General features: G+C 32.9%; 1 protein-coding gene across 1 annotated transcript in view; it reads left to right on the top strand.

Moving 5' to 3' along the window:
• STXBP5L (syntaxin binding protein 5L) overlaps positions 1-15,964 on the top strand; it is a 461,665-nt gene that overhangs the window by 203,395 nt on the left and 242,306 nt on the right. The window contains 2 exon segments of the mRNA XM_017891231.1: positions 690-773; positions 5,912-6,042. Coding sequence (XP_017746720.1) covers positions 690-773; positions 5,912-6,042 — 215 coding nt within the window.

The raw sequence follows: 15,964 nt of genomic DNA, 5'->3' as shown, positions 1-15,964 counted from the left end.
AAAATAGTAAGGATACAAATAATAATTGAGAATCATTTAACAGCAAAAGTTATCAGTATGGCTAGCATTGTTTAGCTTAATGACTGAGTCTTAAAGATGATCATATTATAATCATGATGTGTTCTCAAATTTTTCTATTTTAAAGAAATAATATTTTATTAATCATCTTATTGATTTAAAATAAATATTAACCTTTTAATGATGTGAATCTCTAGAATACCTTTATAATCTTCAGAGGGTTCATAAAACATCAGTTTAAAATATTGAATTCAGTCAAAGAGAAAATAGGATTTGATAGAAGAAATTTGAAGCCAAATTTGAAGCCACATTTCTCAAGTGCATAGGACTTAATCTTATCCCGTTTCATGTTTTATTTCATCTTCATTTTCTATCTCATTTTTCTTTTCTTCCAATTTTCATACTTATTTTATATCATGTCATATATATTTATATTCTTCCTCATTTCCTCTTTGAAATTAGGTGGAGGTTATTGGTAAGTGTTCATACTGAAGCAGAGTCTGTGTGCCATTTTGTTTTAATATAGAAAACCTATATTCAAGTTCTAGAAAAATTGGTATTCTAAATAAGGTTGTGTTATGTGGTATGATTTTACTTAACATTAAACTTTATTTGAAGCAAGTTAAAATTAATGTTAGAATTAAGAAAATTATTGTTCTAATGTTTTCCAGCTGCTAATAGGTTATGAAAATGGTACTGTAGTATTCTGGGACTTGAAATCTAAAAGAGCAGAACTGAGAGTTTATTATGATGAGGTAAGTGATTTCCACTGAAATGTTTGAAAGAGTATTGTGACGTTATGCCTGTTTACTACTTTTAAGCTTTGTACTTTACCAATATGTTTAGCCTTGGGAAGTTGCCTAATTCTGACCCAATGCTTCACACTGTCTTTTGGTATTTGTGTAAGTTCCATCTCTGGTTTTTCTCTTAAGAGGAAATTCTGCCTTGACTGCCTATTTTGGGGCCCTCTTGTGGCATCTTATATACTTTGCATTTGTTAATAGGTCCTGGCTTGTACTCTTACACACTTGGGTGCCTGTCACCTGTAGTATATCCCCAACTTTGTCTCAACTGCTTTTCCTTTCTCTAGGCTCCATGCTACGGTGTGCCTTATTGTCCTTAAGGTCTCTAAAGACACTATTCACACCTTCCTTAGAAAATTCCTTTTCAGAGGCAAAAGGTTCAAGTCAGTTTGAAAGGTCTTGTCTTCTAATACTTGTCTTCTTAGAATAAAGAAAAATTTTGTAAATAGTAATACTTAATAAGTGACCAGATCTTAATAAGTGACACTTATTAAATGACAAGATCTTGAAGTAAGTTTTATTGTACATAATTGAGACTTGAGTAAGTTTGCATTTAGGGGAAGCAACAAACTCCTATTCATCAAGGAATAATCTCCCAGTTGACACTTCAGTTGTTCAGATATTAATTCCAGGCCATTCATTATTTTTCCATTCAGGAGAGGCTAACAAGAAGATGGTAAAACTGGGAGCAACAGATTAAAAGGGAAATTACCTTTTGTGCCTGTGGAAACAAAGGTGATCATCCGTGCTATTAATTCAATTGGAAAATGGTGGGAGTAGGAAGAGATAGGAGGAAAATATAGGTCAAAAATTTACGTCCAGTAAAACCTACTCTTATATAGGAAAAGTGCCAAATAATTTAAGACAGCAATGAAATAATTAGAAAATGAAAACCACACACACGTTAATTTTACAACACTTCCTCATTTTTTCATTGGAGGAATAAAAAATGTCTCCAAATGAACCTGTAGTCACCCTAGAATGCTTTACATGTTCTCTCCCATCCCCCTCATAGCAGTTAATTGTTTAAGTTTTGGTGCTTAAAGATATAAGCCTTCACCTATTTCATAAACTGTACAATTCATTATCAGTGGTTCTCATAGTGGTAAAAAAGTTTAGAAAGAAAATAAACTGGCAGCTGGGTAATTTTTTCATGATTGGTGAAAAATAATCTGGTAAGTAATATCATTCAGTTATGTTTTTTATAATCAAATTCTTGAGCATCTTGAATCATAAGAAGAAGGTCCTAGTGAGCTAAGCTAGGATTTTCCTTTTGTTATACAAATCATAAAGATGGGGATGGATAGTGCTCCCTCTCCTCCCTCTCTCAACACTAGCAGCTAAATAAGAATATGAACACCATGGGAATATTTAGTCAGTTGGAATTAGAATAACCAGTTCAAAAGGAAACCCAGAGGAAAATGCTGAATCATCTAGCTTACCTATGGCCTTAAAAAGTGTGGAAGAAACGTTTTGAGCCTTAAAAAGAGTAAAATTGCAGTGAAATTTTAAAATCAGGATTAGCAGCTGCCTAAGTGAGTTAGTACAGTACCACAATATATGTAATTTATACCTAGAAGTTTTTGATATCTGATATATGTATATAAATCTATCATATTTATCTACTGTAATGCATCATTATATGCTCTATTGTTTTAATAGAGATAGTTAAATACTTCATTTCACTACCAAACTTTTCAGCCTCTCCTCAGCACTTTACCTCTCATATCTAGAAAACATGCTTAATACTTACCTGAAATGGTTTTTCATAAGTCACCAATGAGCTCTTCATTACTATACACAGTGACCTCTTCTTAGCCTTTACTTTCCTCACTAAACCTGTGGCTTTACCTCAGTTTCTCCTCCTTAAAATAACTTATTCACTTGACTGTGTCTTTCCACTTCATTTATCATGCCTCCTTTTTCCATAACTGATTTTTCCCTTACCTCTCCTTTACATTATTGATATTCTTCAGGATACTATGTCTTTACCCTCATTTCTTCTCTCCCCAATTTATACTTTCTAATGTTTATATTCTCTCTTATCATTTCAAATATTACCTTTATGCTAAAAAAAAAAGAAAAGAACATCCATATATCTGTAGCCTTTACCTCCCTCCTGAACTGTAGATCTAAATATATAACAATATATTAGATAAATCCAACGAAATATCCCATTGGCACTGAATTTGTATTTAAATATCTAAACCTCCTTCTATGTTTTCTTCTGGTTTTAAAGTCTTGTTTAGTTAATTCAGCCTAGATCCCTCAAAGTAATATTTGTCTCTTCCATCAATATGTAGTATATGCAATCAGTTTCTGCAGTCTTTCTGATTCTGACTTTATATTGTCTCTTTTATTTCCTCTTTTCTCATTCCCACTTCCAATGTCCTATTTCAAGTTGTTGTCTTTTGCCTGGATGACTATAAGAGCATTTTAATTAATCACAACCACTTTTCCTTTGATATCTTACCTCTTCAATATATCCTTCATTAACAAGATTATCATTTTAAAACAAATTATGGAATTCTCTACAACAGAACCTTTGAATAGCTCTCCATTGTCAACAATAGAAAGTCCATATTGCTTGACATGAGATTTAAGGTCCTAGTGCCATCATTCCTCTTTAGTTAAATTTACAGCATCCTTCTACACATTCCCCACATTTCAGACATATTACTCACTAACTTCTATATATAACATTTATTTCTTATCTCTGAGCCTTTGTTCCTTCTAACTTCTCATCATGAACTGCCTTCTTTCCTCTTCTGTATATCAAAATTCTGTTAGGTCTTTAGCCTCTGTATAACTATTTAGACAATTTAACTAGCCTCTTCATAAATAGCCATTGATGAATTGAGTTGTTTTGGAAATCCAAGATTATTTGCAGAAACAAATACACGAATTTTACTTTCACATTAACTGTAAATTTTTTCTTTCGTTACGTCAATAATTCTTAAGTAATCTTTCACAAAGCAATCCCTCAGAGTTTGGCCTGAGGAAAATTTTTTAATTTCTTAAGAACTGCTGTATTTCCTTTTTCCCATGTTGTTATCCAGTTTTTTGGATTTCCTTCTTTCATGTTTTAAAGAAACTCAGTCTCAGCCTCTGAGTTGATAAAACTAGCTAGTATTTTATGTTTAAAATTCTGTTTTCTATCTCTTAAAATTCTTTTTAGATTAGTTGTATTAATTTTGTTTTTTTCAGTAAGCCCTCTGAGCTCCCCTCCCTTTTTTTGAGAAAAGAGTAGGGTATAATCTAATAAATAGAAATTGAGTATTTATCCATTAAGTTAGATCAAATGCTAGCTACTCAGTAATGCACTACATGAAACCCTGATCTCTAATAACAAGTTGGTTTTACATGCTTGTTTTTCTAAACAATAAATATTCTTCTTTAATAGTACTGACTTACTTTGGCTTTATTGTAACTATTATTTTTATATCTGTCTTTTCCAGTAGATAGAAATTCAGTGAAATAAGAAGGTTTAGGGCTGAGGGTGCCTTTTCTGCCTCCACCTTTGATGACAAAACAGTTTGAGACAACTTTAAGTTAAATGAGGCTCATCAAAGTTAACATGTAGGGGAGGCAAGAAGATGTGACTTTCCCTTGAACCACCTACAGAAGGGAGAAGAAATAAGCAGAGGAGAAGAGAAAGAAGTATTTTTCCCTCTAACTTCCTCTGCTGGACTCTAGCAAAAAAGAAATCTCTGCTTAGTAATGAAGGCCACAGAGTGAGAGAAAACACAAGTCCAGGGTTTCATGTTGCTTTTTCCATTTAATCAATCTTATTTTCTTGATGATATGTTTAATAATTACTTTAGCCATCAGTTATCTGCAACTCTAATAATACTGATTGCTTAGAACTTTTATCAGTTATGTACATATAACTTAGTTTGGAACTTTTAGTTGTATGTGTCTATGTGTGACGTTTCAAACAATAAATATGATTAGTATTCACTTATATTAATCTTCTCTCTGTTGCTGTTTTATAAGTGTCTTTAAGGAAAAGATGTTGTATGCTTTTTTTCTGCCTTTATATCTACTATAATTTTTCTCATAGTACTTAGTACTTTACCCAAGTTCTGCATATACTTTATTAATTTAGAAAGAATACCAAGGGTGTGGAAATGTGTGTGACATTAATTACTAATTCAGTCAGAAGATATTTATTGAGTACTTACTTTGTGCTGGTCGCTATGCTAGCATTGGGAATACAATAGCTTGGGAAAAAGGAATACAGTCAGCCCTCTGTATCCATAAATTCCTTATCCTTGGATTCAACTAACTATAATAGAAAATATTTTAAAAACAAAAACAATTTTAAAACAATATAATAATTTATAATAATACAAATAAAAAGACAGTATAATATAACTACTTACATATCATTTACATTCTATTAATAATCTAGGGATGAGTTAAAGTATATGCAAGGATATTCATAGGTTGTATGCAAATAGTATGCTGTTTTATATCAGGGACTTGTGCATCTGTGGATTTTAGAATCTGAAGGAGTGTGGGAGTTCTCTAACTAATCCCCAATGGTTACCGAGGGATGGCTGTAATTACTTTTGAATCTTATGTGACTCAAAACTGCAGAGTTAATCTGAAAATATAAAAGAAAATTTAGACCTTTCTTGCTTTAAATTGATTTAAATAGTATATGCAAGAGGGCAATACAGTGCAATGATTGACAGTTTTTCATAGTTAGACCTTGGTTTTGAGTTGTGTGACTTCAGCAAGTATCTCAGTCTCTCAAGACCTGTTTCATCATGTGTAAATTGAAAAATCAATACCCTTTTTTATAGGATTAAATGAGATAATGTGTATAAAATGCTTGCCATGGGGTTTGGCACATAGAAAGCCTTCGGATGGTAGCTCTTAAATTATTTTTTTAATTGGCTATATTAGGAGGAAATAGGACTTCATCTTACCAGAAATTATATTCTGATATGGGTCAGAAAAAATATATTTTTAAAGTGTTATTAGTATAATAATTTTATATCAGAATAGTCTTTCTTTGGAATATAGAATGATATAACTTATCTACTTTTCCCCCCTACTTGTTTTAATTGTTATTTTATTAGGCTATTCATTCAATTGATTGGCATCATGAGGGCAAACAGTTCATGTGCAGCCATTCAGATGGTAGTTTGACTTTATGGAACCTGAAAAGCCCAAGTCGCCCTTTCCAGACCACAATTCCACATGGTAAGATGTATGCTTTCAAAAGAAATAAACACTGACTACTCAGTGCCTTGACTTGAAGTAAGATAGATGGTATTAATGTGTTTGGTAGAAAAAGGTAATAGGACATAGCTTCTGGTTCTGAATACCCCTTTTATGCCACCTACAGATCCCTATGTTGTACCCCAAACTTTCCATACTTCCTTCTTCCTGCCAACCCACATCCCTGCTTTGTAAGCTGTACTTACATAGTGTCCCAGCCAAAAGTCGGATAATGGATGGTTGATATATCTGAGGCAGAGGAGATAACACAGGAAATATTGTTGCTTTTAAGGGTTGAGGAGCCAGTGAGAGAATTGCACTATTTAGATCTGACTTTCAGACTTAATTCCTATACTGCTTTATAGTCTATTGCTTTCTAGATTCTCCACTTGTTTCCATTTCTGCCATTTGATTCCATTAAGTTATGAAGACTGTGGTTTTAATTTTAGGCTTTATTTTTCTTTTTGGGTTCCACATTGAAAAGAGCATTTTAATCCTAAGTGAGGATTTTAATCTTAATCAAGAATTTATATTGGAGCTGTATGCCTACTGGGGAAGAATAAAAAATTCAAATATATAAATATGTATAATTCAGATGACTAAATTATTTGATAATATTGGTGATTATCTGAGTTCTATGTTTACCTCATACCGTTGATTATTTGTAATAATAGATATGTCAGAACCTAACAGTTGATCAAACATATTCTATTTTACAGTTTCTGAGCATTTGTTATCATGTCACATTTGGAAAATAGTGGTATGTTTTCTGTAATGGGTGACCCATAGATCACAAGCATTCTTAGAATTATGTCATGATGTGTCTCTGCCATTTTTTTGTACCATGATCACTTGCTCCATCAGTAAATGATTAAATTATTGCAACATTCTTCCAGGATGTAAATGTTTTTTAGCCTTTAGCTGGTTTATTTAGAGTAGTTTTATTTAAAACTACTTGTGTAGTGTCACACTGTATTGCGTATAAGTAATCTAGATATGATTTAAAGTATACAGGAGGATGTATGTAGGTTATATGCAAATATTTGCCATTTTATATAACAGACTTAAGCATCTGTGGATTCGGGTATAGGAGGGGGAGTCCTGGAATCAGTGGATACTGGGAATAACCATAGTTGAGTTGAGCATACTTTACATATGCTTACTTAGAGATGCTTTATTTAGAGATTGCCATTACAGAAACCTTGGATAGATATTAGCTATACATACCAATCAGGATTAACTATTTATTTATACGAGAGGCAATAGGTTCTCTCCACACACCCCCAGTTAACCCCCAATTCTCATGCCTTTTATTTGTAAAAGTGTAATATGAGTTAGTTATAAATTTTCTACTTACTTCCTTATGTTCTTCTCAAATATCAGTTTCTATTTGTTCTTTTGGCTAGACTGGACATTTGATACTTTCATTTTTTTACCATATCCATATTTATTTCATCAGTTTTGATTGTTTTCTATTATTCTGGTTTTCTATTGAAATAAAGTTCTATTTACAGGTTGTTCAACACATCAGCCTTGATGTCTTTTATAATATGTAAATCAGATTATGTTCCTGTTGCCTCACAATAACATAAGCACCAGTGATTTTGATAATAGAGGCATTTATTGTCATATCTGTTGACATTCTTTGGGTTTTTTTTTCCCTTTTGTTTTAGCCATTTTTCTAAAATAAAACTTTTCTCTAAGTACCATTTTAGATATATCCTATAAGTTTTTAAATGTAATATTAATCATATATAATTTTCATTAATATTTAGTTTGAGATATTTTCTATAATTCCTATTATAATTCTCCTTTGACCCTCATTAGTTATTTAGACATGTGCTTTCTAATTTCTAAACATTTTCATATTTATTATTTGTGTTATTATTATTAATAAAAGATGGGTCTTGCTATGTTGCCCAGGCTGATCCTAAGCTTTTGGAGGCCTCAAGTGATCCTCCCTCTTTGACCTCACAAAGTGCTAGAATTACAGATGTGAGCAACCACACCCAGCCTTAATTTCTTAGCATGTTTTTATGATGGATTTTGAAATTGTAGTCAGAGAATATGATATAACTAGTTCTACAAAATTTACTGAGATTTGCTTTATAATCAGTGCAGAGCCAATTACCATAGCATTCTAAATGTGCTTGGGAAGAATGTACATTTTCTAATTGTTACATAAAGGTCAAACTTGAAATTGTGTTTTTCATTTTGTATGGTTTAAATCTTTGCTAATTTTTTGTTTTGATATTTCAATTCTTAGAGAAGCGAGTTAACATTTCTCTTATAATGAATTTTCCTTAGTAATTCTGTTCATTTCTGTTTTACTTTAAAAAACAAATAGGTTAAGGTAGTTGATGGTGTTTTTCAGATTCCCTGTAATTGAACTGATACTTGTCTAGTGCTATCAATTGCTGAGACAGTGGTATTAAATTTCCTAATATGATTATAGAAGTGCATGCTTCTCAGTTTAATTCTGCCCATTTTTGCTTTATGTATTTTGAGGATCTATTATTAGGCATCCATTACATATCCTATAAAGAGCATAGCCCACCTTTTGTATACACAGGTTCTTCACCCATAGATTCAACAAAAGTATTCTGAGAAGAAACAATTAAAAGTACAAAAATTTAAAATAATAGAAATAAAAAGAAACAATACAGTGTTAAAACTACTTGTGTAGTGTCACACTGTATTGCATATAAGTAATCTAGATATGATTTAAAGTATACAGGAGGATGTAAGTAGGTTATATGCAAATATTATGCCATTTTATATAACAGACTTAAGCATCTGTGGATTCGGGTATAGGAGGGGGAGTCCTGGAATCAGTGGATACTGGGAATAACCGTAGTTGAGTCTTGTGCTTTTATCTAGTCACAGAGTTCAGTCTATTAATATTAAATGTAATTACTGATGAGATTGAATTTTGGCCTACCACTTTATTATCTGTTTGGTGGGTCCTGTCATATTTTTCCCTCTTTTCTCTTTTGCCTTCTTGGGGTTATTTCAATTTAATTTAATTGAAATTTTAATTTAAATATTATAATTTCATTTCTATTATAATTTAATTTTAATTTAAATATTAATCTAAGCATTTTATTTTCACATATTTTTTATTGGTTGCTCCAGGGATTACAATATACTTCCTTAACTATTCAAAGCCTATTAGAGTGAACATTGTGACACTTCACATAAAATGTGCAAGTCTTGTAACCATATAGACCTATTTCTCTTCCCCTACTGTCCTTTATGCTATGGTTATCATATAGTACATCCAAATATATTGTTATAATTTTTGGTTTAAATATTCACATGTCTTTTTTTTAATTAAGAGGAAAAACAGTCTTTTGAATTTTCTTTGCTATTTGTAATTTGCATTTGTTCCTGAAGATACAAGAACATTATTTAATTTTTATTTTAGGCCTAGTGGAAATGAATTCACGTAGCTTCCTTTATCTGGAAGTTCATTTTTGTTTTGTTTTGCCTTTTTTTTTTTTTTTTTTTTCTTTTTTGGAGGCCATTTTTCTTGGATTTAGATTCCTGAACTGAGAGTTTGTGTGAGCATGTGTGTTTTGGTTTTAAGGTGACGGACACTTTACATGATCTTCTGCCTTCCATAATTTCTGAATGAGGAATCTGCAGTAGCTTGAATTTTGCTTCCTCTTTATATAATGTGTCACTTTTCTCCAATTGCTTTCAAAATTTTGTAGGGTATCTTTTATTTTCAGCAATTTGACTACTTTATGTCTAGGCTTGGTTTCTTCAAGTTCATTCTGTTAAGGGTTCTACCAAGTTTCTCATATATATATATATTATATATATATGATATATAATTTGCTGGGTCATCAGCTGTTTTACTCAAGATTAGCACTGTTGATGGCATTGTTCTTATGGCTGATTGCTGCTGTTACTGCAGACGTCGATTTTTCCTGTTTAGTGGTTTCAAATATGTATTTATGGTTTCAAATGTGTATTTTTCAGTTGCAGTGCTACCAGTTACACATGCATACATACACACATACATATACAACACATATCTACAATATGATATTAAACCAAATCCTATCAAATACTTAATAGCGAAAATTTTGCTCAGAAGCAGGACAGGGGTGTCCACAATTACCACTTTTATTTAATATTTTCCTGGAAATACCAGCCAATATTATTAGACTTGAAAATGAAATATAATATTTAAAAATTTAGAAAGAGTATTCAAAATTTTAGTTACTTTTTCATAATGCAATTAGACAACACAAAACAAAAATGAATTAGGAAAACTATTACATGCAACAGTAGAATTCTGTACACAAAACAAACAAAATATAATGGATGAATAGAACCATTTTAGATCACAGCACCCACAAGAATACATGGGAATAAGCCTTAACGTACATGTGAAGTATTATTTCTATATGGAACATACAACAGAAAACTTGAATAAATTAAAAACATACCATATGTATGCATAGTAAATTCAATATTATGAAGACGTTGATTTCCCACATATTACTTTATAAATTCAGTTTGCTCCCAAGAAAAATAATTACAGGGTTTTCCCTGACAAAAACGAGCAATGGGGAAAGGATTCCCTATTTAATAAATGGAGCTGGGAAAACTGTCTAGCGATATGTAGAAAACTGAACAGGACCCCTTCCTTATACCTTATATAAAAATCACCTCAAGGTGGATTAAAGACTTAAACGTAAGACCTAAAACCATAAAAACCCTAGAAGAAAACCTAGGCACTACCATTCAGGACATAGGCATAGGCAAAGACTTCATGACTAAAACAACAAAAGCAATGGCAACAAAAGCCAAAATTGACAAATGTGATCTAATTAAACTAAAGAGCTTCTGCACAGCAAAAGAAACTATCATCAGAGTGAATAGGCAACCTACAGAATGGGAGAAAATTTTGCAATCTATCCATCTGCCAAAGGGCTAATATCCAGAATCTACAAGGAACTTAAACAAATTTACAAGAAAAAGTCAAAAAACCCCATCAAAAACTGGGCAAAGTATATGAACAGAGACTTCTCAAAAGAAGATATTTATGTGGCCAACAAACGTATGAAAAAAGGCTTATCATCACTGGTCATTAGAGAAATACAAATCAAAACCACAATGAGAAACCATCTCACGCCAGTTAGAATGGCAATCATTAAAAGTCAGGAAGCAACAGATGCTGGAGAGGATGTGGAGACATAGGAACACTTTTACACTGTTGGCGGGAGTGTAAATTAGTTCAACCATTGTGAAAGACAGTGTGGCGATTCCTCAAGGATCTAGAACCAGAAATACCATTTGACCCAGCAATCCCATTACTAGGTATATACCCAAAGGATTATAAATCATTCTACTATAAAGACACATGGACACGTATGTTTATTGCAGCACTATTCACAATAGCAAAGACTTGGAAACAACCCAAATGCCCATCAATGATAGACTGGAGTAAGAAAATGTGGCACATATACACCATGGAATACTATGCAGCCATGAAAAAAGAATGAGTTCATGTTCTTTGCAGGGACATGGATGAAGCTGGAAACCATCATTCTCAGCAAATTAACACAGGAACAGAAAACCAAACACTGCATGTTCTCACTCATAAGTGGGAGTTGAACAATGAGAACACATGGACACAGGGAGGGAAACATCACACACTAGGGTCTGTCCGGGGATGGCGGGCAAGAAGAGGGAGAGCATTAGGACAAATACCTAATGTATGTGGGACTTAAAACCTAGATGATGGGTTGATGGGTGCAGCAAACCACCATGGCACATGTATACCTATATAACAAACCTGCACTTTCTGCACATGCATCCCAGAACTTAGAGTTTAATAAATAATAAAAAAAGAAAAATAATCACAGGGTTTTTAAAATTAGATGAGCAAATATGTAGCAAAGATAAACAAATAGGAAAATTATTTAAACAAGGAGTAATGGTTAATTACAGGCAGTTTGGAAGGTTTTGGTGCCCTGAATGATTCTTACTGAAAGAAATAAAATGTTGAATATATCAGTTTTTTTAAATTTTTATTTTAAATGTCATTGAGATGGTAAGCATGAAAATAAGGAATCTAAAGTCTCCAAAAGAGAATGTTAAACTAGAAACTCTGAGAGATAAGTAAGTGACAATAAATTTTGTTCTAAATTATCTGCTATACTTTGGAGAGCTTAAACTTCATTCTTTAAAAAACAGGTTTATTGAGATATAGTTCACAACAGCAATTCAAAGTATAAGCTTCAATGATTTTTTAATATATTCATAGTTGTGCAATCAACACAATTATTTTAATCATTTAATAAATTTAGAACATTTTCATCACTCCCCCGAAAAACCCCATACTCACTAGCAGTTCATTTCCATCCCCACTCCTTCAGCCCTAGGTAATCACTAATCTTTTTCTATCTCCCTATAACTCCATTAAAAAATGAGTGAAAGACCTAAATATACATTTCTCCAAAGAACACATGAAAATGGCCAACACATACGTAAAAAGGTGCTCAGCATCGTTTATCGTCAAGGAAATGCCAATCAAAACCACTATGAGAAATCATCTCACACCTATTAGGATGACTGTTATCAAAAAGTCAAGAGATAACGAATGTTGGCAGGTATATAGAGAAAAGGAAATCTTTGTAAACTATTGGTGGGAATGTAGATTGTACAGTCATTATGGAAAACTAGTAGAGTATGGAGGTTCCTAAAGAAATTAAAAATAGAACTAAGATAAAAACCCAGCAGTCTCTCTTATGGGTATGTACCCAAAGGAAATGAAATCGCCACCTTATAAAGTTATCTGCACTCCCATGTTCATGACAATATTCACAATAGCCAAGATATGGAAACAGCCTGAATGTCTGTTGACTGATGCATGGATAAAGAAACCAAGCTATTTAAATACAATGTAACATTATGCAGCCTTAAAAAAGAAAGACATCCTATCATTTGCCACAAGGTAGCTGAACCTGGAGGACATTATGCTAAGTGAAATAAGTTAGACACAGAAGGAAAAGTATTGCATTGTCTCACATGTGAAATTTTTTTAAAAAGTCAAATATACTGAGATAGAGAATAAAACAGTGGTTACCAGGGGCAGGAGGGCTTGGGGGAGAAAACAGGGAGATGTAGGTCAGAGGATACAAAGTAGCAGATATATAGATAAACAAGTTGAAATCTAATCCACAGCATAAGGACTAAAGTTAATATAATTGTATTTGAGAGTTCTGCTAAGAATTTTAGCTGCTTTTGCCACCAAAAAAGGGTTAAATATGTGAGATGATGCATATGTTAATTTGCCTCACTACAGTAACATGTTTATCACCTATGTACATTCCATAACATCATGTTGTATACCTTAAATATATACGATAAAATTTATTTTTAAAAACCAAGTGTCTCAGTTCCAGGTAAGGTTAAAAAAAAAAGTGTACACTTTAAAAGTTTAGAAGTTCCTTTAGTTTGTATATGAATGTTTTTTCATCTTTTGCTAATCTCTAAATGCCTCCGTTTCACCCACAGTATTGAAAGATGTTTTATCTGCATATATATAATTCTGCATTGGGAATTATTTTTCCTCAGCACTATGATGATATTATACAACGTTTGCCAGGCTACCATTTTATTGTTGGAAGTATTCAGTCATATAATTTTCATTCTTTTGTGGTGATTCATCCTTTCTGTGACTTCTATTACAATTTTATCCATACTTTGATGTTTTATGATTTCATTAAAGTGTGTCTAGTTTGGACATCTCATTCCTTATCCTGCTTTTGTTGTAGGAAAAACTGGTTCTTATCACACGACCATGAAATATTAGGCTCGCAGACACTTTGAAGGGTGAGAAGAGCAGGGTTTATTGGGTGAAAAGGAAAAAGGGGAAGCAAGGACTCTCAGCAAAGTGAGAGTCCCGCTAATAGACTTCCTGTCTCACAGATTGAATCCCAGGTTACTACCCCCAAACAGAAGAGGTCAGGCACCTCCCCACTGCAAATGGTGTGAACTTCCTGAGGCTCCACCCCAGTGGGCATTCCTCCCAGTGTGCAGACCGGTTGGAGATTCTCCAGGGACCCCTTTATACTTGGCTTGTCTCATTTTGGAATACATTGGGGTTTTTTGATCTATAGATTTATATATTTTATTTGTCATGAAAAGTTACCGTTATGTATTCTTTAAATATTGCCCCTGTTCCGTTCTATCCTCTTCTCAAATGTATTTTAGACATATTAAGCTTTTCTTTTTTATTTTTTGGAGATAGGGTCTGGCTATGTCACCCAGGCTGGAGTAAAGTGGTGTGATCCCAGCTCACTGCAACCTCTGCCTCTTGGGCTGAAGTGATCCTCCCACCTCAGCCTCCTGAGTAGATGGGACTACAGGTGTATGCCACCACACCCAGCTAATTTTTGTATTTTTTGTAGACACAGATTTTCACATGTTGCCTGGGCTGGTCTCAAATTCTTGGGCTCAAACGATCCTCCAACATCAGTCTCCCAAAGTGCTGGGATTACAGGGATGAGCCACCATTCCTGGCTTTCATATATTTCAATATAATGTTTTTTTCTGTCTCCTTGCTTTTCTGTACTGCATTCTGAGTAATTTTTTTCAGATATAACTTCTTTCACTAATTTTCTCTTCAACTATGTATATTCTGCTTTTTGTGAAATAAATTTTCTTAATTTCTATAATTAGTTTTTATTTGTAAAGTTAATTTTGCAGATTAGAATTTTACATACTCATAATTTGCAAATCTAATAATCTTTTGGTCTTTGGGATAATATCCTTTATTTCTTTAATCATTACATACACATGTCTTCTATATTCTGGGTCTAACTATTCTAATGTCCATAGTTATTGGAAGTATAAAGCTGTTTATTGTTTCTGCTGATTTTTATCATAGTGTCTAACTTCCTTTTAGTGTAATGATATTGGGTTGAAAGCTCATTGCTCAATATTAATACGTTGAGTAGGATTAGATTGAGGATTTTGAAAGCTTTTTTTCAAAGAGAGTCTTCTGTTGCTTCTCTGACTTACTTTGAGATGAAACAAAACACAATATCTGCAACATACTCTCAGCTCAGAAGGGAAATAATAGCATATAAAGAGAAAGAATATGATAAGGCAATTGTGGGAATAAACAACTAGAGAACTTGGGTAAATGGCATAGAAGAGATTTTTTAAGTAAATTTTCCTTAATTCTATATCAAAATAAAACTGTTCAGTAAAAAAATGAAGGAGCCTTAAAAAATGCCAGACTAGAATTAGCAGTCTTTGGAGGATACCATTTCTGAAATAAAGGAGGTTATGACTCTTGGAGGCCAAGTGGTAAAGAGAAACAAGGAAGCAAGCATTGATAATAGAGGGCCCTCCAGAAACAAAAGAAAATTACAAAATCAGAATACACATCAACACCTCCACACACACATAAATGAAGTACAATTAATAAAACTGTACTTTGCCAAAATAAGAAGTTGCTCTAAATCTAAGAAATATACAAAGCTAACCTACCTGCTATGTGTTAATTCTGGTCCACAAAGAATACACACTTCAAATTAACAACCGTTGGAATCCATCCTCATAAAAAGATGTCATAAAAGAAAAAAGTAAATAGAGTAAAGATATTTTAACTTCTAAAATTCTCATCAAAACAACCACAGGTAGTTTGGGTTTCACCTTCTAGATGTAGACCTGGAAAGAGTATAGCTCCCACTTTAGGGAAGTGGTGTCTGCCATTTCTGAGGCTTGAGTAGGCTGTTTTCCCCTCACAGTGTAAACAAAACCACCAAGAAGTTCAAACTGGGTGGAGCCCTCCTTAGCTCAGCAAAGCCACTAAAGCCAGACTGCCTCTCTAGATTCCTTCTTTCTAGGCAGGCATCTCTGAAAAAAAAAAAAAAAAAAAA

Source organism: Rhinopithecus bieti, unplaced genomic scaffold, assembly GCF_001698545.2.
Source record: "Rhinopithecus bieti isolate Rb0 unplaced genomic scaffold, ASM169854v2 scaffold_759, whole genome shotgun sequence".
Taxonomy (NCBI): Eukaryota; Metazoa; Chordata; class Mammalia; order Primates; family Cercopithecidae; genus Rhinopithecus; species Rhinopithecus bieti.
This window is presented reverse-complemented; position numbering and strand designations above follow the sequence as displayed.